This window comes from Physeter macrocephalus, chromosome 8, assembly GCF_002837175.3.
Source record: "Physeter macrocephalus isolate SW-GA chromosome 8, ASM283717v5, whole genome shotgun sequence".
In the NCBI taxonomy this organism is placed as follows: domain Eukaryota; kingdom Metazoa; phylum Chordata; class Mammalia; order Artiodactyla; family Physeteridae; genus Physeter; species Physeter macrocephalus.
In genome coordinates, this window is record NC_041221.1 from 27,635,314 (window position 1) to 27,662,300 (window position 26,987).

Here is a 26,987-nt window from a genome sequence, read left to right on the forward strand (position 1 = left end):
GCGCGTCCGGAGCCTGTGCTCCGCAACGGGAGAGGCCACAACAGTGAGAGGCCCGCGTACCGCAAAAAAAAAAAAAAAAAAATTGCATTGAACCTTTCACCTTGTTAGGGACTTGTGGTAAAATACTTAGGCAAATGGGAATGGGATGTGACATACCTTCTTCCACTGGCTGGTTCAGTAACATGGCATCTGAACTAGTCAGTGTTCAGATAGCTAGTTTCTGATGTTTGGTTTCTGAAAATTACCTGCTCTGTTTGTTTGATCCATACTTTCATACAACCTTCTATTTTTTCCAAAGTCTCAGGATTATTAGCTAGAGTCAAGTAGTCTAGAGGTTCCATCAGGGTTTTCGGTTCAAATATGTCACACTTTTGAAGGTTCACCTAATTAAAATGAAAGTTAAATAATCAGATGATGCTATTTTAACACACACACACACAAACACACACACTTCTGACTGATCCAGAAGGATCTTAAGGGGATTCTCTCTAGTCTAAACTATCTGCTCCCTGAGAAGCGTCCTTGAAAACACAGTGAGACATATTGCATTGAGCACACCAGTAGAGGTGATTGGTTCTGAGGTCAAATTTTGGGTCAAAAAAAAAAAACAAAACAGTGAACTAGAGAGAGAGAGACATAATATCACAGAATTTGAGAACTGATAGGGAACTTGGAAATTAAGTAGTCAACTAATGAAACCAAAGAAAGTGGGGGGGTCTTCAAAAAAATTGACTGGGGGGGAGGGGTAATTTCTAATCTATCACATTCTTTTTGGAAACTAACCAGAGGAAAAGACGTTCATGTCCCTATCCAAAAAAATCCTTATGGTTAGCAAGTTCAATGGCAAATACACAGATTCATTTCAGGACGGAGGGGTGGAGAGGGGTAGGAAAAGAGGTGTGTTGGATTTTGACTTGACAAAGAAACCTAGGATATTTTTAAACACACATAACCCAAAAACACCTCAATATTTGATAAGGACATTTTCCTTCTGGTAGGAGGGCACCTGGCCCTGTGAGTCTCTAAACAGGTCTCAGCCCCCCACTCCCCACTCCCGACACTGCTCCCTCCGTCTGCCACATCTCCTGGACCTCACCTTGGTTTTACAGGGGAGGCTTCCAGGCTTCAGGAAGGGGCACTGCCTCTCTCCTGTGTGAGGTTCCATCCCACATTTTTTAAAACCTCTACCACAGTATGAAGTGGAACCATATGAAAACACTACTCTTTTCAGTAGAACAACTATTTAATTTGGTTCAACTTGCATTTAGGATGGCCTCCATCATAGTTAATTGCAAATAGAACTCAGACGTTAGCTGGAATCATCCTGCCCCTGTCTGGATAGCATTTACTCAACTCCCCCATCCCACATCCTTTAGAAGGCCTATAGCATCCCTCCCTGCCAATATCCCAATAGGTCCCAAAAGGTCTCAGTATTCCCTGGAGAGCAGTGAGCGTTACATTGCCCCTGGTCTCATGGGATCCATTTCTCTATCTCCCACTCATGCCTGCTCTGGGCTGTCATCCATCACGGTTTTGTACCCACCACCGTCTACCCCAGGTAAACACTAACACAGGTTTACTGTAGGTGGCACAAATTTTATTGAAGCTAAATCCCGCAAATGTCAAACTGATTCTTAAAGGCCCTTTTGGTCTCTGGCTGGACCACAGGACCCAACCCACCCTCTCTAGATATGTCAATTCGTCATTCCTTCTCCCTCCTCTTCAAGACTTCCTCCCATCCCTACCCACCATCACCCCCCAATCTTCCCCCAGCACACATATACACACGCAGTTGAAGGGGTTCCTATTAAACCACAGTTTAAGCGATTTACGCTCAGCTCTGATTTTAAAGAAAATAGGGAACAAGGAAATCACTGTGAATGAAAAGTAGAACAAGAGCCATTTGTCCCACGAGTGATTGACCCAAGATGGAGTTGTGAGATTATCACTAATTATACCTTGCTTACATCTGAGGAACCAGAGCAGCACTGCACCAGAGATGAGAACTGGTGAGGAATATTAATTCCACAGTCAGAAACCAGACGGACTGGTAACATGGGATCAAGAATTGCATGCATTTGGCTGGATGTGCAACTGAACTATTTTATCAGAACATGCTGGAATTTATCCTAAGGAAAAAAGGATAAAAATGCGCATAAGTATTTAGCTATGAAGATGTTTGTTGAAGCTTTGTTTATGATACTGAAAAATATGAGGCTCCCTATAAATGTCCAGTGATAAGACAGGCTAAGAAATTACACACACACATACACACACACCACACACACACACACAGACACCACACACACACACATACACACACACACCACACACACACATACACACACACACACCAGACACACATATACACACACACACACACCACACACACCACACACACACACACACACACACACACACACATACCACACTCTGGCTCCAAGTTCCTTTCCTTCTAGGCTGCAGAGCAATACCAGAAACACTTCATACTCTTCTCTGTGCAGTCCAACATCTGACATGACAGAGTAAAACTCTCCATTGCGGCCACCATTTCTTTGGAACCCCTAATGCACTCATCACTCCAAATTATAGGAATTTAAATCTAGTCACCACCACATCTTCAGGGGGCAACAAAAACACCCACAAAATATTTTCAAGATTTGCAAGTAGTGGAACCCAGACCCTCTAAGAGAAGTATTACACACTTACATATTGATTTGTTCACCATCAGATAATTTTTGAAGGAATAACATGTTTGTTCTTACCTTCTCCTTCAAACTCTCCTGTGCACTGACCAGGACGCTCACGAAGCCTTCCAGGGAGCCCAGGAACTCCTGCTGAAGGCTGGAGGCTTCCGGAAGGCCCTCGAGCTCACCCCAGCCGTGGCTTGTGGCCCTGAGAGCAGGAATGAAGACGTCAGACAGCAGACGTCTCACACTGTTGAGCAAACCCCCGTCTGCAGTGTCAAGCATGTTGAAGCTCACCTCCTGCAAAACAATCGGGAAACCCTTTATGGTAAAAATTATCTTCAACTGCAACGTAGCTACCGAGTCATTTCTGATGGTGTTCATTAACCAAATATCCTATGGGAGTAAATAAAGACCGACCAAATGAGAAAAGCAAAGGCTGTTTATTCAGAGCAAGAACTGATTCCTTGCAATAGCAAGGGAGCTGGCCACCGTCACTTGCATTTCAGCAGAGACTCAAAAGCAGGCAGAGGAGTGGGAAAGCTTCCTAGTGGAGAAAAGGGAGGCTCGGGGGGGCCCTGAGGGGAGGTTGTTGGCCTGGGGAAGCTGAAGGTGGGCTCACTAGAAGCGAGGCATCCTGTGTGATTGGTTAGGGGTGCACATTTGGCCTTCTCTGCTTGGCCCCAAGGAAGTATGTTGAAAGTACAGACAAAAATTGAGGCTGGCCGTCATGAATCAAGTCCTGGCCATTCTGACCAATTGTTAGAGGAGTTATTAATTCATTTCCTAGCTGGCTTCCTACCAGGCTGACACAGCAGTCTGGCTACCTGTGTTGTTTATTGTAGGTAAGGGAGGTTGATTTCCTGGGCAGATTGCTGCAGGTTGTTGGTCAAAGTCTTTTGGTAGATGGTCTGTTTGTATATTGTCTCTCGATCTAGTAAATTATTATTTTGACACCTAGTTAAGACATAAGCTTTATACTCTTCTAAATTGCAATCATCAAAATAAAAGCATGGGGACTTCCCTGGTGGCACAGTGGTTAAGAATCCGCCTGCCAATGCAGGGGACATGGGTTCTATCCCCGGTCCAGGAAGATCTCACATGCCGCGGAGCAGCTAAGCCCGTGCACCACAACTATTGAGCCCACGAGCCACAACTACTGAAGCCCACGCGCCTGGAGCCCCTGCACCGCAACGAGGAGTAGCCCCCGCTCACTGCAACTGGAGAAAGCCCGCGCCCAGCAACGAAGACCCAACGCAGCCAAAATAAATAAATAAATAAATAAATAATTTTTTAAAAGATTTTAAAATAAATGAATAAAAATAAAAGCATGAAATAAGTAGAATACCAGATGTTTACCAGTTTATTTGCTCCAAGCAGATAATGCACCCATTGAAGGCAGGGGAGACTTGTACAGATGCATTTTATTTTGCAAAAAAAAATAAAGTTATACAGAAGACACTTGACTAATGCTGGGGTTATGGGCTCCCACCCTATGAGCAGTTGGAAAATCTGGGTGTAATGGATAGCCGGCCCTCCATATCCACAGTTTCTTGTCCCTGGTTTCACATCCTCAGATTCAACCGTGGACCATATAGTACTGTAGTATTTACTACCGAAAAAAATCCATGTATAAATGGAGCCACACAATTCAAACCTGTGTTGTTCAAGGGTGTATCTGCTGTAATAAATCTTATTTTAAATGTAAGAAATATGCCATTAAGTAAATGATGTAGAGGAATTGTTTTTAAAAGGAAAGACCTCACTGTTTTACACACACTCACAGATACACACAATGTTATATCAATTTTTGTTAATAAATTGAATATTAAGTCCTCTTACTCAACAGATTTTAAGGAACTGTCCTCTTAATTGCTTGCTTTAAGTGCTTTTAAAATATTTCTTTGAAAGTAGTTTTAAATGCTTAATGAATACGATGGTTGTTTCCATGGGAAGGGATATTTTGGTAGAATTTACGTGGTTTTTGGTAATTTGGGATAAAGGATTGCTGTTGCCTCTTACCTGATGAATGTTCTCAGGGGTGATGGGTCTGGAAGGGTTGGTCCTGATGAAGAACACACAAACCCCAGTAAGAGCAACATCTTTTCCTTCCGTCACAAACACCTTAGGTTTTTTAATCTTTCCAGAAATAGGATTTATTCCTCCAGGAGAGCCAAGTTGCCCTACAAATGCAAAAGAATTTTAGTTTTACGAATACTATTTCCATGTGGTCGCCTCTTAGAATGAAGTTTCCTCGTTAAAATATTCATATGCTGACTCAGCCACGTGCCCTAGAAGCTCCACCTCTTGGACAACCTCTAGCGTGAGGCCTAAAGGGATCCTAAAAGGATCTTCTTTATCATGGTGATCATTTTACAATGGACAAAAATATCAAATCCCTGCACTGTACACCTGAAACTAATCTAATATTGTAAGTCAATTATATGTCAATAAAATAAATAAATAATACAAAGTAAATAAAAGAATCTGCTCGATTGCAGACCACAGGTTCATTTCAAACCTGTTGCTCCAGGCAAAGACAGGAATGGAAGAAACCGGAGTACGAGAGTTTGGTCCAGAGCAGATTCTTGCCGGAGCTACAAAAGTCATCATTCATGGGCGAAAGGGTAAGGAAGAAGACAGCGTCTATTGGCGTGTGTCCTGTGTCGGGCCCTCTGCTTGGTACCGTGTCTACATTATTAAAACTCCCTACAACCCTGAGAGCAGCTGTGACCCGCGCCAAGTCACACACCAACAGAGCCGACATCAAAACCCTGTTCTGACTAGAGAACTCCAGAACCTCCACCTCCTGCTGTCCTGGTCCAGCTGGCCCTTCGGTATCGCTAGAGTCAGGAGGCTGCTGTAGCGGTAGGACAGCACAGTGATGGGTGACGTGGGCTCTGCAGTCAGTCTCCCGGGGTTTCCATCTCGGGCTGAGCTTCCGAGCCACGTGACCTGGAGCAAGTTACTTAATCTTTCTGTGCCTCAGTCTTCTCATCTGAGCAAGGCCCAGAGAATGCCAGGCCAGTCAGCTCACGACAGGTGCCAGTCAAGTAGAAACTTTGCCGCTACCTCTTAGCTCTAATCTCTGCCCTGCTCCAAGCCTGACTCAGTCAGAAACTATGGTTAACATGATTGGGCAAGGAGTGGAAGAAGAATTTGAGGAAGAAAAGGAGACCCATAAGCTCCTCCACCACTGCAAACATTGACCTTCAGAGGCCCCTGCTGCAGGGGTGTTGGGGGATGGAAGGAAGGGGGAGGGCCAAGAGTAGAGAAGATTTAACCTTGGATCCACCAGATCTAAAGTTTTGATCAACTGGATATTTTTAGTTTCTGAATTGAGACTGTGTTTGTAATTGGAAACGACCATGGGCACTTTTCTTATCTAAGAATATCCAGAAAAGTTCATGGGGTTGTCTGGATTTCAATTCAAGGTCAGAAAAAAAGCTACTCCTACCGAAAAGGTTTAAAGGGAGAGTGGGAAACAAAAACAAGCTTGCATTTATGTTTACATCCAGGAATCTTTCTTACTCAATGTCAGATTGACACACAAAGGCCAGCTTCACCCAGTGCGTAGTTCATAGGTGAACTTATTCACCTGAGCTTATGTTTTGCAATCTGGGATATAATTTAAAATTTTTGTCTTCTGATTTTTTCACTCAAAATATAATGCCCTTTCTGACCACAAAACATAAAACGGATAATTTTGGGAAAATGCCAGGCACTTATGCATGCATAATTTCCTCAGTTTTTAAACAAAAACCGTGGTCATACTGTATGCCAAGAGCGATAACTATTTTCCTTTTCTTCCAAAAGGTCATAAAGGGATTGACCCTATATATGATTTTAATATAATCATAATATATTTGTTTATGTCCCTAGTTTGGCTTTAAAATTGCATTATTTCACATAAAAGTAGAATGGGATATGCCAGTTGAATCCACATAAAGATCTGCAAGTTTTTCTTAAGTGAAAATGGCTAAACTTGTCATTCAGTATTATTCCTTTGAATCACAGTCAGTAGAAAATGAACACGATATGATATTTAACTGAAAAACTACTGTTATTGGCAACAATTCCTATGTTAAAAAGAAATAGAAAAGAAGCAGATGCCCAAAAGAAGTTCTAGAACATAACTGCACAGAATGAGCTAACATGTAAGGAAGAGAAGTCTCAAAATGTAAATTATTTTATTATTCTCCAGTTCTCAGCACAGCCTGAAAAGGAAAACAAAATATCCCAAATAAAGTTAGAACAACCAGGCTACGTACCCACCACCGTTTGTCCTTTGCTTGGGGTGAAAACAGAACCTGTTCCATTGGACTTCAGCCACCACACCTCACCACTCCCCACCTGTCCCACCCCCCAAGGTGAAAGTGGTCAGTGCTCCCAGTGGCCTCCTGCTTCATGCCATACTTGGCTCAATCTAACAACACATTTCTGGATTATGTCACATCAAATTTAAATACCTGTTTCCGCTACCTCCACATCCTGATAGTAAAACATGAGGTGACGAAGGCCTCCACCAGCAAAAAGCTGATCAATTCTTTCAATCTGGGAAAAAGGAAAGGCAAAGTAATGACTGAATCAGAAACCACATTTAAATCAGCAGTTACTATCATCTTTCTTATCTGCATAGGACTTCAGCAAACCATACAGAAAGGATCATATCTTTTCAACATAAAACCATGAAAGACTAAATATCTAACCATAGTAAAGACTAAATTCACAGAAGTGCTTTGATTAATCATAAAAATATTTGTGGCATACACACATTTGAAAAAGACTGTCTCTCCATATTGGCTGATTTCCTAAAGTGCTGAGCTGTTAAAGGCAGATATAAATATAGATGAGTGGTTAATTTTTCACCCATTTGCAGATGAGAAAGAGAGAACAAACCTTTCAAAACCCGGTCTAACACACTACAGATAAGTAATATTCAATTCCAATAACTGCAGAAAACCGCCATGATGAGAACACGTATAATTACAGAATACTCCATCCTATAGCAACTTCGTCCCCCCATGAGGTTCGCTGTACACTAGAGGTCTGCCAGCTGGCCTGCTACCAATGGGAGCACTCCTTTAAAACAGTCAATAGCACAATTTTGAATTCAAATGGGAAGAGAAATGATAAAATCTACATACCCATGGGGATGGCTACCGTCAATAAACCAAAAAATAACAAATGTTGGTGAAGATGTGGCGAGATTGAAACCCTGTGCACTGTCAGTGGGAATGTGAAATGGTACAGCTGCTGTGGGAAACAGTGTGGCATTTCCCCGGAAATTAAAAATAGGAATAATTGTATGATCCATCCATTCTACTTCCAGGTATAGACCCAAAAGAATTGGAAGCAGGGTCTTGAAGAGATATTTGCACACCCACGTTCACAGCAGCATTATTCACAGCAGCCGAAAGGTGGAAGCAGCCCAACTGTTCATTGACAGATGAATAAATAAATAAAATGTGGTATGTACATATGATGAAATAGTATTCAGCCGCAAAAGGAGAGAAATTCTGACACATGCTATCACATGGATGAACCTTGAGGACATCTTGCTAAGTGAAGTAAACCAGCCACAAAAAGACAAGTAGTGTATGATTCCACTTATATGATGCATCTGAAGTAGTCAAATTCACAGAGACAGAAAGTAGAATGGTGGTTGCTAGAGGCTGGGAGAGGGGAGGATGGGGAGTTGTTTAAAGAACATAGTTTCAGTTTTGCAAGATGCAAAGAGTTTCGTAGACTGGTTGCACAAGAGGAATGTACTTAACACTACTGAACTGCACACTTAAAAGAAACGATTAAGATGATAAATCTTACGTGTATTTTACCACAGTTTAAAATAAAAATTTTTAACAGAAAAAACAGAGCCTGAAAATTTAAGTGTGAAAAAAAAGCCCCCTTCAGTTTCTACCATGTTGTAGATAAAACCGTCATTCGTAAGAAAAAGCAAGTTGCCCTGCTTTCTTTGCTTACATTTCCTTGACTGAGGATGCCATGGGGATAAGGAGGATGCACTCACTGAGATTCAATTTCCAGCCCAGAATGTGATGGGGGAGCTACTTCCATCAAGGCCAATCTTAAAACTCCCTCCCCGCCCTCTCCCCGCCCTCTGGCTCAGTGAGCCTGATACAGGATGTTGTCTTTAAGCCTCCGGGGTCCTGACATTCCGGGGTCCTGAATACGGCAAGAGTGTGACTTGGGATTCCTACAGTTCAGAGCTTTTATTCAGTTATTCCATCTGCATTATCCCAAATCCAGTTGTCTCTCCAAGCCTGAATCAGCCGTGTGAACCTGTCTCCTTCTATGCCTCCTCTGGGGTGAATAATTTTATCTACTTCCTGGTGTTACAAAAATTAAATGGGATAATAGATAAAAATCAGAACAGAGACTGACATATGGTAAATATTCAATAAATGTTAGCTATGAGAAGGAGGAGAAAAAGGAGAAGGACATTTCCTCAACTCCTAATTGATTCATTCTGTAGTTTAACTATTTTAGTGTTATCCACCCTGAACTGGTCCACTGACCCCAATTAACCCTACCCAAGTGGCACTGCAGGAAGGGATAAAGCCAGTAGAGGGCTAGAGCCGGCTCGGACAGGCTTGGGACAGCCAACTGACCACAACTCTTCCCAACTCAGTTTAGTAACATCACGTTGGTAGTTTGCAATCAGCCATGGTGGGAATATTTACACCACAGAATCAGGAAATGCTCAAACTAGTGCCTTCCTCCTTACCCTTGCCCAAAGCTGGCTGTCAAACATTTACAAGCCTATCGCTAAAAAGTATTATCAACAATGTGACATCCCTGTCGACAAAAAGGGCTTCCTTCCTTTCTTCTCTTTATTTCTTTTTTAATGCCTACAAAGTTTAAAAAAAAAAAACAAACATAAAAACTTCAGGAAACATCACAGCTCCTGGTATGCCTTCCTCCCTGCCCAGGAAACTGTATCTTCCCGTATTTTCGTCTTCCCCACCAACTAAATCACACCCCAGGCTTTGGAGGGATATCAGGGCAGAAGATGGAAGTCAGGTCAGGAACAAAAGAAACCAGATTCAGCTGCCAAATCAAAGTCAAAGCCAGAAAAGTATGGCACAGTTCAGTCTCCCAGGCTAGAACAGGATAAACTCAAAAAAAAAAAACCAAGATAAATCAGCAGCTGAGACGAGATTCTGTTCTCTAACCTCAGGTTCCAAAATGGTGCCTGAGCCCAGCTTCACTGGATGTAGAGAGACACAGACATCACTGTCAGAATGACGAGACTCAAATGTCAATTCTAAGTACCCCATTCAACATGGAGAGCTGGAGAGCCCAAGCTCACTCTGCCGTCACCCATACCAAGCCAGAATAGGGTCCTGAGCATGTGGAAACAGACAGCCTTCCCTAAGGCCCAGCACACACCCTGCCATAGGACAACGTCAGCTGTGCCCTCCCTAATCAAGTCAGTGAGAGCTCAAACGCATCGCACCTGATTCCCCTCAAGAATGGCATCCTCCACTTCAGTTTTGTTGAGGTCCACACAGGAAGCTACAATTGCAAATAAGTAGTCATGTCTCCCATCCAGACGAGCCCGCTTGGCTTCCTTCTCTTCCTTCAATCTTTGCTACAAGAAGGGAAGAAAAATGTTATGTGGCAACTGCTGTTCTCAAATGGATTCATTTTGTAATCATTTCACACTACTGTTGCTTTTTCCAAGTCTTGGGTATTCAGATAACAGACAGCTTAATGGTACCAGTTTTTATGTACTATCTTCTGTTTTTAGAAATAATGTTATTTCTATTATGAAAATAAGATGTGCTCATTGTTTTGAAATTACATAACACAGATAAGCCAAAAGTAGAAATAAAAATCATCTGCCAACCAGACAGTATTACCATTAACATTTTGTTCCAAATCTTTACAGACTTAACTCTATGCATATATTCAACATATATTCAACAGACACACCAAAATCAAAAAGATCTCCAATTTTGTAAACATTTCCTAGGCTGCTAAAGTAATACTTATTCTTGTACACTATCTCCTATGCTTCTTGTTGGTCTACAGGTTCACATCTGGTTTTGAAATTAATTTCTGAATACCATTGCTTACTTTTTACCTGTTGACTGTTAATTACAATAACAAAGCAAGTTCACTGTAATCAACATTGGCAGTTTGAAGCATATCTTTCCATATGTGCTCTGTTCATACAAACATATGCAAACATATATACACATTTCTATTTATATATAGTATAAAATTTTTTCATGCATTTTTCCCTTAATAATACATCACAGACTTCTTTTTAGTTTAGTACAGACCATTCCAACTCCTGTAATAGCTGCAAAATATTCAACAATATGGATGTACCATAATCAACCATTTTACCATTGGTGGATGGATATTCAACTTCTAGTTCATTTTTTGAATTAAGTGCACAAGCTGAAGGACAGTTGGCCACACTCCCTGGGATAGAAGCATTTCTGCACATGCAGAGGCCAAAAGAAATAAGAAAGCTTAGCAAGTCTGGAAACCACAAGGCAGCCAGGATGGCTGAACTGAAAATAACTAGAAAGGCATAATAGAAGGGACTTCCCTAGCGGTCCAGCGGTTAAGACTCTACGCTTCCACTGCAGGGGGCACAGGTTCAATCCCTGGTTGGGGAACTAAGATCCCACATGCCGTGCAGCGAGGCCAAAAAAAAAAAAGAAAAAGGCATAATAGGAAATGAGAAAAAAAGTCAGACCATAAAATATCTTATGGACCATGTTAGAAAGTATAAATATTAAATGAAGTCCATGGAGAGTCACTGATGAGTTTCAAATCAGGAAAGATGTTTAGCTGTCTGTGCTGCCTCAAAACATCAGTCATTCTGAAAGCGGTATAAAGAATGGATTGGAGGGACTTCCCTGGTGGCACAGTGGATAAGAATCTGCCCATGCGCCACAACTACTGAAGCCCACACGCCTAGAGCCTGTGCTCTGCAACAAGAGAAGCCACAGCAAGGAGAAGCCCACACACCGCAACGAAGAGTAACCCCCACCCGCCACAACGAGAGAAAGCCCACGTGCAGCAACAAAGACCCAATGCAGCCAAAAATAAATAAAATTAAATCTTAAAAAAAAAAAAAAAAGTGGATTGGAGTGATGCAAGCCTGAAGACAGGAAGGTCAGGCAGGTGGACTGTGGCGGCATTTCCCAGAGCCTGGGACGGACAGACCATTGGGAATGTGGATCTGGAGCCCAAGGGGAAATTGCATTGCAGAGACAGATACAGATACTGGTTCTCAATACAGCACAATAGACATTATGGGCCAGATCTTCCCTGTAATTGTGTTTACAAGATGACTGCAGCACCCTCACAGCTCTTCTGCAATGTGGTTGTACCACTAACCTATCAAGAAATGGACTCTATATCCCCTCCTCTTGAATCTGGCTGGCCCTGTGACCAGTTTTCACCAAAAGGATGTGGGAAGAAGTGAGACTGTAAAACTTCCTAGGTTAGTCCTTAAGAGACCTTCAGCTTCTGCCTTTGCACTTGGGAAGGCTCCCTCAGAACCCGGCCACCAGGCTATGAGAAGTCCAAACCCACGGAGAGACCACACGGAGAAAAACCAAGGCATTCTGGCTGACAGCCCAGAAGATCTCCTAGCTGATACCCCAGCATCAACTTTCAAACTGTCTTGGACATTCCAACCTAGTCAAGCCAACAGATGACTGCAACCCAGCCAAGGCCACATGAAACAGAAGAACCATCCAGCTGAGCCCAGCCACCCACAGAATCAAGAGAGATAATAGATAGTTGTTAAGAGATAATAGATAATTGATAACAGATAGTTAGGCCATTAGTTCTCTTATAGTTTGTTATGCAGCAGTAGGTAACAGAGTAATCCTTGTTAGAATAATTCCATTGGTTGGACAGAAAGCAAATGGATTCAGACTTGAGAAAAGAATGATTGGTAAAAGAGAAATCATTCATGGAATGAATATCTCCACTTTTTTTTTTTTTTTGGCCACGCCACATGGCATGTGGGATCTTAGTTACTGGACTACAATCGAACCTGCACCGCCTGCATTGGAAGCACGGGGTCTTAACCACTGGACCGCCAGGGAAGTCCTATACATGAAACCTATATAATGTTATAAACCAATGTTACCTCAATAAAAATAAATTTTAAAAAATAATAAAGGTACTGAATATAAACTATTCCTTCCAGAAACTTGACTATAAAGGAAAGAAATGTGGTTACTCTTAGAAAGAGGGGAAGTTAGAGTCAAAGGAGAATTTTTTAGATAAAAAAGACTTAAGAAAAAGTAAAGAGGAAAAATTGGGGATTTCTGAGTGATTGAAAGGCAATCGATTTACGTCCTTTTTTGTTTTGTTTTGTTTTTTGTGTTTTTTTGTGGTACGCGGGCCTCTCACTGTTGTGGCCTCTCCCTTTGCGGAGCACAGGCTCCGGACGCGCAGGCTCAGAGGCCATGGCTCACGGGCCTAGCCGCTCCGCGGCATATGGGATCTTCCCGGACCGGGGCGCGAACCCGGTTCCCCTGCATCGGCAGGCGGACGCGCAACCACTGCGCCACCAGGGAAGCCGTATCTACGTCCTTTTTTACAAAACTGAAGGGAGACAAATTAGTTGGGCTTGGGGGTGGGGAGGCAGGGCAAGGTTAAGGTTTAAAAAAAATAAACAATCAACCTACTTTTTTACCATTTCCCTAAAAAAAGAACACACGGGTCTTGACACAAAGTATACATTCCATAAACATCAAAAAGAAGTAAATTTAGGCCTTCCCTGGTGGCGCAGCGGTTGAGAGTCCGCCTGCCAATGCAGGGGACACGGGTTCGTGCCCCGGTCCGGGAAGATCCCACATGTCGCGGAGCGGCTGGGCCCGTGAGCCATGGCCGCTGAGCCTGCGCGTCCGGAGCCTGTGCTCCGCAACGGGAGAGGCCACAGCAGTGAGGGGCCCGCGTACCGCACTCCCCCGCAAAAAAAAGAAGTAAATTTAAATCTCTTTTCAACTGTGGCTAAAACCAGGAAAATGTCCTGTTCTTTGTTTTCCACACTCTCGTCAGGGAGGAATAAAGGCTTTTCTCAGAGTGATCTTTCTGGGTTTGTACTAAATGTCTTCAGCAGCTTGAAGACATGGTGGGCAACCAGGGGAGCCAGGAATCCAGCAACAAACCAACAAGATGGCAAATGCTGGGCAGCCAAAAAGACATTAAAAAGCTGCAGAACCAGGGACTTCCTTGGTGGTCCAGTTGTTAAGACTCTGTGCTCCCTGTGCAGGGGCTCCGGGTTCGATCCCTGGTCAGGGAATTAGACCCCGCGTGCCGCAACTAAGACCCGGCACAGCCAAATAGATAAATATTAAAAAAAAAAACTAGAGAACTAGAAAAGTCAGGATGTAAACCAACTGAAGGCTTCCAAAGAATACAGAAACTTCTATCACATTCTGCCATGGCAACACATTATTCTATGACCTGATTTTACAGGACTCCAAAGGAAAAAACTATACATTCTAGTGGAGGAAAGGAGAAATTGGCCTCTAAAACAGAACACTAATTATTCTATTTTTACCTAAATATCACAGATGAAAAAAACTTCCAAAGCAATTTTACATATAAAAGCAAATTATCAATGTGTTTTTAAAGAAAATGTTTTCAAAGCTATATTTAAAAGCACGTTAAGCATTGAATATGTTCTTATATAAACGATTCTATCTCCTGATAAGTAATATGAAGTCAATCCCAGTGCCATGTAGCTGAAAGAGCACAAAGTTTATGAATGTCAACTTTCATTGCCTTATACCAAGGTATGCTGGTACAATGAGGGACTTTTCTTTTACCACCACAAAAAGTCAATAATGTCAAATAAATATTTGGCGATGGGATCAGTGCATTGTCACTCCCTAAACTTAAACTTGCAGCTTTCTGGCTGCCAGGGAACTGCAACAACAAGCAGTCAGATGACGAGCTGGAGGTGGCTTGTCCTGTCGCCTTTGAAACACCTAGGACACTTGGAGAGGGAGGGCAGAGAGGGATGGCGAACCATGGAATTCTTTTTTTTTTTTTTAAGGATTACGTTAAAATTGTTTTGCGTTGCATGCACAAGCACCAACAGATGGGAGTGGGGAGGGTGGCCAGAAACCTACTCAGTGTCCAAGGAAATCTAGAACAGTATTTAACACAACCCTGCAACTTGGTAACAAGGAATGTTACTACCACCTTGGGATGAAAGAGGGACTAATGTGCTACCTCCCAAGAAACAAGTGGTGCTGTCAAGATGGGGCAACTTCATGTACACAAATGAGCCCTGGTGCCCGAGTGGGGTCCAGACCCAGGGCTGCCATTAATTGTAAGACTTTGCATCTGTCATTTAACCATTCCAGGCTTCAGGTTCTGCAACTCTAAAATCAAAGTGTTGGACTATGCAACAGCTAAGCTCTCTGTTTCGTCTCTAGCATTCGGGCTGCTTCTCATTGGTTCAGAAGTTAATACAGACCAGAGACTTGAGGGGTTTATTTGGTTTTGTGTTTGTTTGTTTTGGTTCTTGGGATCTTTTGATTGGATCGGGAGGTGTCTGGGGTGAAACTTGAGATTTTAAAATGTGAATCCCAACAAAGACCCAATGCCATGTGCTTTCATAATAAAGCTCTGTGACTTTTTCTCATGACAAACCCATCCTTCCAATTTTTTTTAATATACTAACCTTTGCCTTTAACTCTGTAGAACCAAAGCCCAGGTCTACATGTTCATGTATGTAAACTGTGCATGAACCACACACATTTCATTTTGGCTCCAGGTTATAATCCCCAACTCCAACAGAGACCTTACCCTTGTCCGTAAAATGGGGATAAAAGTCCAAACTTGAAGGTATTTGCAAAGATTAAATTGGGTGTGGCTTGGGGATAATACTAAGGCAATCAGCGCATGAATTAAAATGGCATGACTGAGACTTTGACCCTGAACATCAAAATTCAGGTGACAAAACTTAATCATGATTTTTTAGTTGTACAAATGCTTAAACTCCCTCCACCATTAGAAAGCCCAGTCCTGTTGGCGGCATTGTTTCAGATCCAGGCCCTCCCCACTCATGTCTCTGGCAACAAGAAATGGATGGAGGATGGAGCTGTCGGGTCTAAGAAACCCTCTGTTGGCTGAGCAAGGACACCCTTGTCCCCAACCCTCCTGCAGATGTCAGGGTACACTTTGCTCTCTTTGCCCCGGTTGCATTGCTAGCTATGGATCAGCAAGTCATCATTTGCTTACTGTGCTTAGGTTTAATTGTCACAAAAGCCCTAGGAAGCAGACATTATTATTTCCACACAAGGAAATCAAGACTATGGACCACTAACAACTTTCCCAAGAGCACACTGCTAAGTAAGTGGTGGGTCTGGGCTTCAAGCCCTGGCGTGTCTGCAGGGCCAGGCCAAGACACGGGGTGTCCCAGGCAATTGAGAATTTTGCATCCATTCAAACTGATAGTCCACAAACATTCTCTAAACTTCCACTCAAGGGTTATCTAGAGCACTCTTGGGAGGAGACGCCATATACACTGCATGGGTTATAGAAGGATTTGTGGGTGGAGACTGGAGTTAACTGACACCATTTTCTGAATTACACTGGTAATATTTTAGTGCCAGGATGGAGTGGTGCCCAGCCGGCTTCCAGCTGGCGTGCTCTGTGTCCAGTTCCCCTACCACACTACTGTGTCTCAGCAAATGGTAACTGCCCACCCCATCCTCGCCTCCTGAAGTGCCTAGGACTCAGGCCTCCTGCCTGGGTGGGCAGCCAGCAGGCTGGGCTCCCTGCTTCCGCCAACCCATTACTGGACAATTTCACTTTTGTCTATATCATACCGTTCACACCACGTCTTCATAAGATGCTTTTGCACAGCAAGGAGTGTGAGGTAAGGGATAGGTTCTACAGCCAAAAAATATACATATATTTCTTTGTTGAAAAAAAAAAAAACAGTTTTTCTAGGCAATATGATTAAGCCAAGTTGCAGATCTGAATCTGAGAAGGAGATCTGTTTTACTGTGAGTCTGTTGCATATTTTTGAGTGAATTTATTTCCATTTTTTTATTTGGGTGTTTTGTTCTCTTATGTGTATGTGTGCTTATAGCAACGTAACAAACATAGCAGGGGAGAGTATAACATAGATTTAAATCCCCACCGGAGATCATTGTAAATAATGTGGAGTCTACAAATTACAATTGAAACTCCTTATCTTAAATCACTAAAGTAAATACCTCTGAGACAGATTTCACTTTGGCTCTCAGTATCAATCTCAAGGCCAGAGATAATTAATCACCTGATGAAACAGTGCCAAAGAGGCCAAGGACATGGGTTTGATCGTCTTAGGCCAGTTAGTTTCACTTTATTCCATTTTCCCCAGATGAATCAGGGCAAATCTATGAGCTGAGGGAAAATTACTCAGCTAGTAATCACTACACTAGGCCTAGTGTAGACCTAGCTAAAATGTCTGGTTATCGGTAAAAGATGTCTTTCTTTTTCTTTTTTTAAGAGAGATATCCAAATGGCCCAGGCGAGTTTAACTCACTTGTCTGCTATATATACATAACCTGATCCTTCTTGTCTCCTGAGGGGTAAAATAAAATAAATATCACCTGAATCTCATCATTCCTACAAGAGTATCAGCTCCACAGGGAGGGATATTTTTCTATTTTGATTTTTGCAATATCTCCAGAGCCCAGAATAGTGCCTGGCACTTAGTGAAACCTCAATTGATATCTAATCCAGGGATGATTAACCAAGTTTATCATTTACAAGTCACTCTCAAGTAATTAAGGGCTGGTGCAAATTATTCTAGCTCTGTGTGAGTCCATGATTGCAGGTGCAGAATTCAGTCAATAAGCTCCTGGGTCTTCCATGCTGTTATGACTTCAGCATAAACCACTGCACGAAATTCCACCATTAGTATGGATTATGGCTCTCCCTCAATTCACAGCAAATATAACTAACCTCACTTAGCCTCCATCCCATTTAAATGTGCTGAATTACAGAAACTGAGGGAAGTAGTTCTCCTATTCATTTCTACAAATGAAAGAGCCCTCTCCACAAAGTTAACCCAATTTCATTGTCATTGTCTTCAAACAAAGAAAAGCCTCCCTTTTTGGCTTCCAGCATTTTCACTTTAACCCACAGGGCCCCGTTTCCTCTCTGGGAGAGGCTCCTCTGTGATGCTTCCTGGACCATCCAAACCTGCTCGTAATTGGCTGGAAGAACCAGTTTAGCAGCTCTCAACTCCTAACTTGTACTTTTCGCGTCTTAACTTGCCTTGTGTTTCACTTCTCCAGGTGAAGGGCCACTGCTGCAGAGGAAGCACCACACCTCCTTCCCACATGAAGAGCACTTGAGCAAAGTGGTGCCTGGAAGGGAAGACACTCCACGCTGGCTAACCCACTCACACAGCAGGTGCTACAGTGAAGCCCTCTTTCATTTGACAAGAACGTACTCCCCTTCCCTTGCGAAGAGCTAGCACTTAAACAGAGAGGGTTCCATCAATTTTCTTTTGTGCTGAGAGTAAGCTCTGGAACCTTGTCTATTTTTGCTGGAGTTTTCAGGGCCCCTAAACCTCCCCATTTACCAACTCCCTTATCGGTCATTCTTTCCAAGCAAATAAAAGATCCCTCTTTACCTTTCACCATATGTGGATTTTTCACCCAAGCAGGCCCAAAACCTGCTAAAGGGGTATCCCATTCAGCACAACCTCCTCTCCCCCCAATATTACATTATCCAAACCCTAACTCAGAGCCCATTTTCTACACCCCAAATTTCTGGACCTGATCCAGACTTAGTGGGCCTTCACATGGCCATATATTCTATCTTCCCCCAATCCTACACTGGTTTTACTCTAAAACCAGGAGTAAATTCTTGTAGAATTCCAAGTGTCCGCTCTGGCAGCAGGGGCCACATAATTCAAGTGGTTTTCGCTCATTTGCTAAAAAGTACGTATATAATGTCATCATTCACTCTATATATGGCACAGGGGTGAAATTCCAAAACCTCCCTTGTTTACCTCAAGGAACCAGAGTGATTACAGCTGCTGCTCATCAGAATCACCTGTGGGAACTTCAAAATGCTGATTCCTTTGCCTCCCAAGGAACTCTGACCCCTCTTGCCCAGCACGGGGACCTGGCATCGGTGTTTCTCAGAAGTTCCCCTGGCGACTATAGTGGCAGCCCAGCCTGAGGACGCTGCTCCAACGGAAAGCATTTTGTGACTTGATCATGATTGAGTAGTGCTACCAGGTTCTCACTTGAAGCAGGAACTCAAGAAAGTCCAAGGGCATACATCTGGGAACCCTGCAACTCTAGACCTTTTTGGTTTCTTGTTACTAGAGTTGTGCAAAAATTGACAGGAAGGACAAGTTTCAGCTCAGCCCCACGAGGCCCGGAAGGCTCTTCCCCCCCGTACTGTGAAGCATAGCACCTGGCACAAAGCCGGCGTTCAACGGATGCTAGTGGAATGGATGGATCTGCACCTAGAGTCACACCCTCCCGGGGTCTGGCTGTGGTGTAAGTACGAGGTGGCCCCATGGGGCATTGACTCCTTCAGGTTCAGAAGCCCTCACCTGGGCACTGAAAAGCAGCAGCTGTCCCCTCCCCACAGCTACATCCTAGAGCCATTCACCTCCCAACGTTCCAGGGAAGTTGTTTTGATCTGTGCATGTGAAATGTGTTCACAGGGCCAAACATGTCTGGGCCTGATTAAGAGGATTCTGAAACCGGTTTGGCTATTTTGCCAAAGAATGACAACACTGACATCCTTTCAGCTTTCAAAACATATCTGAGAGCAAAGGGTCTTTCCTTGTCTTGGCTTGTACAGTGCACCCGCAGGGCAACAATGGCCCCTCCCTGGGGAGTTTCTCAGTAGGGGAAGGAGCTGCACTCTCTCCCCTGCCAGTCTCTAGCCCCACCGCCAGAATCACTGTTTAGAGAAACCTAGCAATCTGAAATTCAAGGAGCAACAGTATTGCCTAGCATCAATACATCAGTGGAAACATGAACGATGTACATTCCAGCAGCAGGGAGAAAACTTGTCTCCATTTCAAAACTAGCTTTGCAATTAGCTGAATTTAGGTCAAGAGGACTGTCATAAATCTTTCAAGTGTTTTTTTTCTAAAGGTCAACAAAGTCAACCAGCAAAATTATATATTTCAGTTTAATTTTAGGGAAAGAAAGAAAAACAAACTCCGTAAGTCTGGAATTCATGTCCATTGTATGCTTGGAAGTTGGTACTGAGCATTCTTCATCCAAGAGAAAAGCAAAAAAGAAGGCAGACATAATATCTGAGCCATATTTTTGTACATAGGTGAGTCAATATATACAGAATTATTTCAAGCTTTTTCAATGAACAGCATTTGTGTTTATTATACAACAAAAAGGATATATGGCTTGACTTTTCTAAACCCAGAGAGCTTATGGTTTATTTGGATGTGTATTCTGAATACAGTCAATTATTATATTACAATAAGCTAATTATAATATGGCATCATTACAGTAATATTTCCAGACTAAGGTTAAACATAGAGAGATTTATAGTTTGTATGTTAAGTGGTTTTGGATTCTTGCTCATTGATTATTTTAGATGACAGTTATAATTTAATAAATTGTCAAATCAATGCACTAAACAAAAAAATGTGTAATGATTTACATAATACACTGCAACAGTATTAAGGTAATTCTGTTAACATCATACATCAGGGGGGTGAACAGAGCCAGCATCCTAAATATATAGAAACTTGCAAAAAACATACTCCCAGAAGGTCATTCGTGCCAAAAAAGAATCTAATTCATTAATTATACTTGAGATTTAATCAGCAATTTTAATTTTTTAGACTTGGTATTGAAGCATGGAAAAGTGAAATGAAGAATTGGAAACACATTCAGACATGTGAAAAGTTTAATTCATCCAATTGATTGCACAAGCATAAATTAAGGTGTATTTAGTACCAGATTCTGTGTTACCAGAAGGCTATTTAAAAATGAAGGAAGCATCATCCCTGTCCTCCAGGAACTCACAAGTAGACAAATGTCATTTCACTGCAGTGATGTGACAAGGGCTCTAGCAGCCAGAGGAGCAAAGTGCTGAGAGAGCCTAGGGAAGGGAGCCCCTGCCGCCTCCTCAAAGCGTCAGGGAGGCTTCTCAGAGGAGGCGACACGGTCTTAAAGAATACGTGTTTGCAGCCAAACAAGTTCAAGGGCTTGGCTGGAAGATGTTGACCTTGGGAAGGATGCGTCAGAATGGTGGGGCGAGGGGAAGTGGAGGGTGGCTGGTGGCAGAGTGCTTAGGAAATGCAGAGACAGCATTCCTGTGTCTTGTGGTGGAAAAGCAGGCTGCAAGACTGGCCAGAATCATCTGGCTGCTGGGGACGCATAAAAGATACAGCGATCAAGCCCTGAGGAAGCATGCCTCAATGTTGAGAACAGAGTTCTGGAGAACCCTCCATTTTCTTCTGACATTAATCAGCCGTGGAAGAGGCTCCAAACATCTCTTTATGCATCTGCGTAATCAAAAGCAGCTGATGAGTCCTAGGCTAGGGAAGCTCATTCTTCAATGTGACTCCAAAGGCAACATCCTTGCATCTCATGATCTGTGACCACATTTCTGGGCCGTTAGAAGGCAGGGAGGGGTGTCATTTCAAAGGGCTTAGAAAACTTGCAGCCTACAATCTGCCTTAATTATCTCTCATCACCAACAAAAGCTTACAGGTCTGGGAGAATGCAGTCACCAAAGCACTCTGAATGCGTTTTTTTTTTTCCATCAGGCAAGCATCATCTCAAAAGCTGAAGCCTGTATTTCTACAAGTAGTTCTGGTTTATGTGGCAATGTGCAGAGAAGCCTAAAGATGCACTCCCCTTTTTTTTTAATTTGAAATATCAACATATAGCCTTATGGGCTATCCAAAAATTAGTAGACAAACTGTTTCTCACAAATTCATCTGAATATAACTTTGAAATTTTTTAAGGTTTTTTGCACACAGGTGCGAGAGATGATAATCTAAGACACACGTGCAAGCTTACAAACAGCAACTCCTTACCGTTAAAACACAGGTGACGCTCTGCTTCCAGAACTGTCTCCTACCGATCCTAAACATCACAGCAATCTGTTCAGCTTGTGGACTCTTCCAGAATGATCTTCTAACTCCTGGGAGCCCTACTCATCATCCAACAGGCTTTCAAATGAAAAGTCCCTTGGAGGACCAGAAGTTCACGTTTACATGTCTAATTTGAAGGTATCAGACACCATATACACGGAATAAAAATGAAAAGCGCACCTATCCTCTCCTTGTTTTCCTTCTACAGTCCCTCCCCTTTGCCCTCTCCTCTGTTCCAAAGCCTTGTGTTGTTAGGGTAATACTGTTTAACCTGCTCTACAGTTTAACTGTGCCTCTCATTCATGCTTACCAACCAATCAAAGCATTTGAACTGCTGGGTTGCATCACAACCTCTGATGTTCATTTCATTCTAAACACTGCCCAACAGTCAACTTGGAGTCAACAGAGATATTTGAATCATTTCTTTGAACAGTGAGTCACTTTAAACCGTATCAAAATGGAAAGCAGAGAAGCCACAGCTCTGAGTAAGTTGTACAAGAAATTCAGTCTGTCTTTGTCTAAACAACTGTGTGGTTAACTACCAGCATGGTGGCTGTGACCATCAGCTAGGCGGATTGTAGCCCAAAGGAGCCATTTTCTCCCCATAAAGAACAAGCAGCCTATTTCATGTGGAAATAGAAAATGAGGTCCATAAATTACTTGCGCTCACACAGTTGTACACACAAATAAAGCAAGGTAATTTATTCTTTGGGACTAAACATCTTGATCATCCTTACTGTAAAGATATGGTGGGAAATCACAGGCAATGTGATCTGAGAGATCTAGCGTGTGTGATTTATCTCATCAGGATGAATAAAAGGCAGGACATGTAAGGGTGGGCATGTTGAATCCAGGATTTAGTCCTTGAAGTTCAAGTTTCAGGAACTCAAATCCAATCAGGTCACCCAAGGATAAAACAGGAAATAGGGAACCCATCCCACCAATATCCTGCTAATTAACCTCACAAGAGACTGATTGAAAGCCAGGATGCTAATCTGGTATTGACACCTACCACTAATTTGGATGCTAATTTGGCACCTGAGCTTGGGAAATTCACCTGCTCCACAGCCAATATGAGGGCGTGGCCTCCATACGTAGAGTTAACCGAGAGATAGCATCGTTTGGGAAACAAAGCGCTAGAGCACAGGAAGTTCGAGTTTGTTCCCGGAATACTTTTTAAGTCAGCCTCTGGGTGTTAGTAAGCAGCTGTTTTCTGTTCTAATGATGAATGAAGACAGTATCTAGACTACTAGTCATTGTTCTCTGTGTGGTGTTGAAAGGTCACCAGCAAATCGCAGAATGTTCTCATCCTCCTTGCTCAGCATCTAAGTATCAGTCCCAAGAATCCTGTGTCAACACATGACCTCAGGACAGAGGTCACAATTCATTATAGCATCCATTCTCTTTCGTTAGTGACATTGAACTTGGAGCTTCCCTAATGGTATTTTAGGCACCATCCTCATTTCATCAGCAGCCCGTTTACAACGTTCTCTCTTGGGAAGAGTTACTTTCCGGGAAGACTTCCACAGATGGCTGATGGCATTCATTCTGTGTTTGTCAGGCGTCACCATGGCTCTCTCGAGGCTTTGCAGTAAACTGCAGTCTTCAACCTCTGAGGCTGAATTTCAGCCTCAAAGTGGGCAAGGCAGAGGCAGTAGGTATCTTAAGGAATCCCCTTGAGTAAAGGAAGCTCACTGAGAATTGTCATTAAGCAGCACAAACAAAGCAAAGCACAAGCCTGAATCTGCATCTGACCACCTGCCCTTAATTGCCAGCCTGCAATAAAACTGGTTTCTGGTCATTGGAGAGGAGTCATCAAACAATGCTCAGAGGGAGACCAAAGAGGGTTTTCCTATGAGTAGTTTCCACCAGGCAACAGCTACAGCGGGCAAGACTCCTCCTACAGGAACTTTTAAACTGAGGAGACCTCCAGCCCTATCTTTGTGGATGATGCACTGTTTCAGGCTGAGACTATTGGTCATTTCCAAATCTTAAGTCAGACATAACGAGAAAACAAGAGCAGACAATGGGCCTCATGTCGGCAGGAGACTTCATCCAGAAATTCAAGTACCTTCAGGCAAAGTTTAAAGTTTCACTTTCATTCATTCACTCATTCATTCATTCAACAAATGTGAGTACCTTTTATGGGGCCAGGCACTGTACTACATACTAAGCTAACCAAAACACACACTTAGTCAAGCACTAAAAAATATTAATTGTAAGATGCATAATTATTTTATAGAACACTCAAAGAGAAAAAATAAAATGCTGTCAATTACACTTAAATACAACCTCAATTTTAAGCTGCATTCTGAATTCACAGATGTTAAAATGTGAAAAATGTACATCTCAGAACCAATGAAAAGCCAACGTTCCTGTCTTCACTGGGGGAAGGTATAAAATAAATAAATATAAGTGCATACATAATTATAAAAAAAGATGATTACAAATTGTGGAAAGTGCCATAAAAAAAGAAAACTTGCGGCAAGCTTCACGCGGATCTGTGTTTTGAATTATCGCCATTTTATGCTTACATTCCAAAGCGTGAAATTTCCAGAACTCATTCCTAAATTACGAAGAGTTACCTACCTCGGGCCTTGCAGGCCTATATGTACAACCTATGCCATGTGGTATAATAAAAAATTGCAAGCACTGGGGTCAGACACACCTGGATTTAAATTCCAGCTCTGTCCTCTTTTAGTTATATGACATCAGAGCTTTGGTTTCCTAAATGGTACATTAGAAATAAACCCACCTGCTTAACAGACGTGTGATGATTTAAATATATGTAAAACTCCTGGATCCTCACAGGCACATAATACATGAAAAATATGACTATATTTTTTATTTGCAAAACAGTTATGACTACAGTTAGTGACAATACCAATGTAGGGTACAAACTCCCAAGGAATTTAGCCTAACCCAATTTAGAGCTCTCTGGAAATTTCGCTCTTGATTTGCCAATATGTCCTAAGAGAAAGAGTAGATCCAGGTTTTACTGGTTACCATCTACACATTTTTCACAGGTTTCTACTTCTAAATGTCCTACCAACGCCCAGCAGAATTAAACACATTCATCAGTTTAATGGCCTTGTAAACAATGATACAGGGGCAGCGTGTAAAAATGGTAAATGAGTTCAGTGTGATGAGAAAGTACCATATTTCATCCATTCTGAGTTGCACATTTTTTTGCACTTTTTACCGTACTGAAATTGGGTGCACCTGCTATGCACCCTTGTAACTGCTGGTCAACGGCAATCATGACATAGTTGTCATTGCCAGAGTTTGCAGAGACTCAGTGGCACTCCGGACAGCATGACAAGGCCACTGCAGCACCTCGGTATCAGTCAACAAACTACTGAAGATCCATTTGAGGGAGGAATGTGTGTCCTGGCTGTTTTCTGAAAATCTTCCACTGACACCTTCTGGGAAGATCAAGAAAACACCAGCATCACAACTTACAGAATGAATGACAGTAGATGGAAAGAAAATCCCAGGAGAGTCAGACCCTGAATGTGAAGAAGTTTTAGAAATTTCTTAACCTATTCATTGCACCTATTTTTGTATGGATGCACGAGGGTGACATACAATTTTTTTTTAATCTATGTTTAATTAAGTCTGAAAGAGCTTTTTTCGATTAAAACAAATAAAGTTCTAAGAAAGCAGTGCATCCTAGATTAACCAACAGTTATTTTTCTTAGTGGTGAAGGAAACGGTGGTGTGTCTTTTATCTGATAATGGCTTAGATCAGATGAAATACACTTTTATGATATCTAATGATCAAAGAAGACTTCCTGGAGAAGCTAGGATCTAAGTCAAGCTCTGAAGAACAGTGAGCTTCAAATAGGAAGAGGTAGGGCGTAACACATGGGGAAAATATCACCAGCAAAGCACAGAGGTTGGAGTTCAAAAGAAAGCCTTTCTCGCGCTGCAGTTATGAGGAAGCATGAGTGATTAGTCTCTGAAAGGTATGTGGAGGCTGAACTGCGGGTGTCAACCTATGGCGCTGGCCTTTGCTGGCATTAGGGAGTCATTGAAGAATAAGCTGATGGAAGTCTGGATTAGGAAGATTATGCTGAAGGATGGGAGTAAAGAAAGATTGAAGTCAGAATCCTAGGCCCGAGGAAATAAAGGATTTGACAGAAGGGCAGAGGCAGTGGTCACCCAAGCTGCTCAAAAACAAACAAGTAAATAAAAAGAGGCAAGTCATTTTGCCACCATTTTGCCACCCCTGAGCTACTCCTATATAGAAATCCTGGTTGAATGAGTGGGAAAGAACAGAGAACTGGAACTTGACAATTGGTAATGGGGGAAGTAGACACATTTGTCCAAGGTGATTCCATTTTATCAAGCTTGGTAAAGTGAAGAATCCTAATAACTCAACAGGAATGGGGGAATTTAGAGAAAGCGTGCATGCTGAAGACGAGATGACTAAAGAAATGGAAATAAAGCTCTGGTTCTTTGCTCTTCCTATCGGTCTTTTCATCTTGAAAACGTGAAGGTCAGTATATGAAAGACCAAAAACAACCAGCACCTTTTTCTTTATTTCTAAATTCATAATAGAAAGGAAAAACTCAAAATTGAAAGAGAATACAAGAGCCAATCATATACGAATTCAATAATTATTTGAGCTGCTTCCTCTCAAAAAAAATTTTTGAAAGCTTAAGTGGTGTGGTTTGTTGGTTTTGCCACCATTTCCATGAGTTGAAATTGCACAGCAAAAGCAAAAAAAGAGACGTAAGTTTTCTGAAAGCCTCATCTGCCAAAATTCAAGAGAGGAAGGAGGAAACACAGGTGAAATCCCAGAGGATGATACAGAAAGCTGATGCATTTAGAGTAAAGCATACACTAAACAGAACATCCAAGTTCTGCAGGTATACATTGAAGGAAGAGAGATGCTCGATGCTAAAAGCACATTCCAGATGTTATTTTGTATAGTACCTTTCAAGCAGAAAGTGTAAGAATTAGGAATTTTTGGCACTGGGAACGGGGTATATACATATCAAGAAAATCTCAGGAACAACCTTCTGACTTCTTGTCTTCCCCCTGGTGACACTTCAACATATTCATAGAAACATGGCTTTGGGAAGCCATGTTTTTGATCTTGACTCCCACATACTAGGTGGTTGTGTGATGCTGATAAACCACCAGCCATACTGGCCCCATTTTCCCCATGAACAACATACGGT

At 42.3% G+C, this 26,987-nt stretch overlaps 1 protein-coding gene across 1 annotated transcript in view; it reads right to left on the minus strand.

Moving 5' to 3' along the window:
• DNAH5 (dynein axonemal heavy chain 5) overlaps nucleotides 1-26,987 on the minus strand; it is a 258,228-nt gene that overhangs the window by 196,410 nt on the left and 34,831 nt on the right. Inside the window, exons 2-6 of the mRNA XM_028492810.2 lie at nucleotides 10,165-10,299; nucleotides 7,157-7,241; nucleotides 4,710-4,870; nucleotides 2,766-2,987; nucleotides 246-383 (exon numbers count right to left, since the gene is read on the minus strand). Of these exons, the coding sequence (XP_028348611.1) occupies nucleotides 246-383; nucleotides 2,766-2,987; nucleotides 4,710-4,870; nucleotides 7,157-7,241; nucleotides 10,165-10,299 (741 nt within the window). The remainder of the gene's footprint in view (nucleotides 1-245; nucleotides 384-2,765; nucleotides 2,988-4,709; nucleotides 4,871-7,156; nucleotides 7,242-10,164; nucleotides 10,300-26,987) is intronic.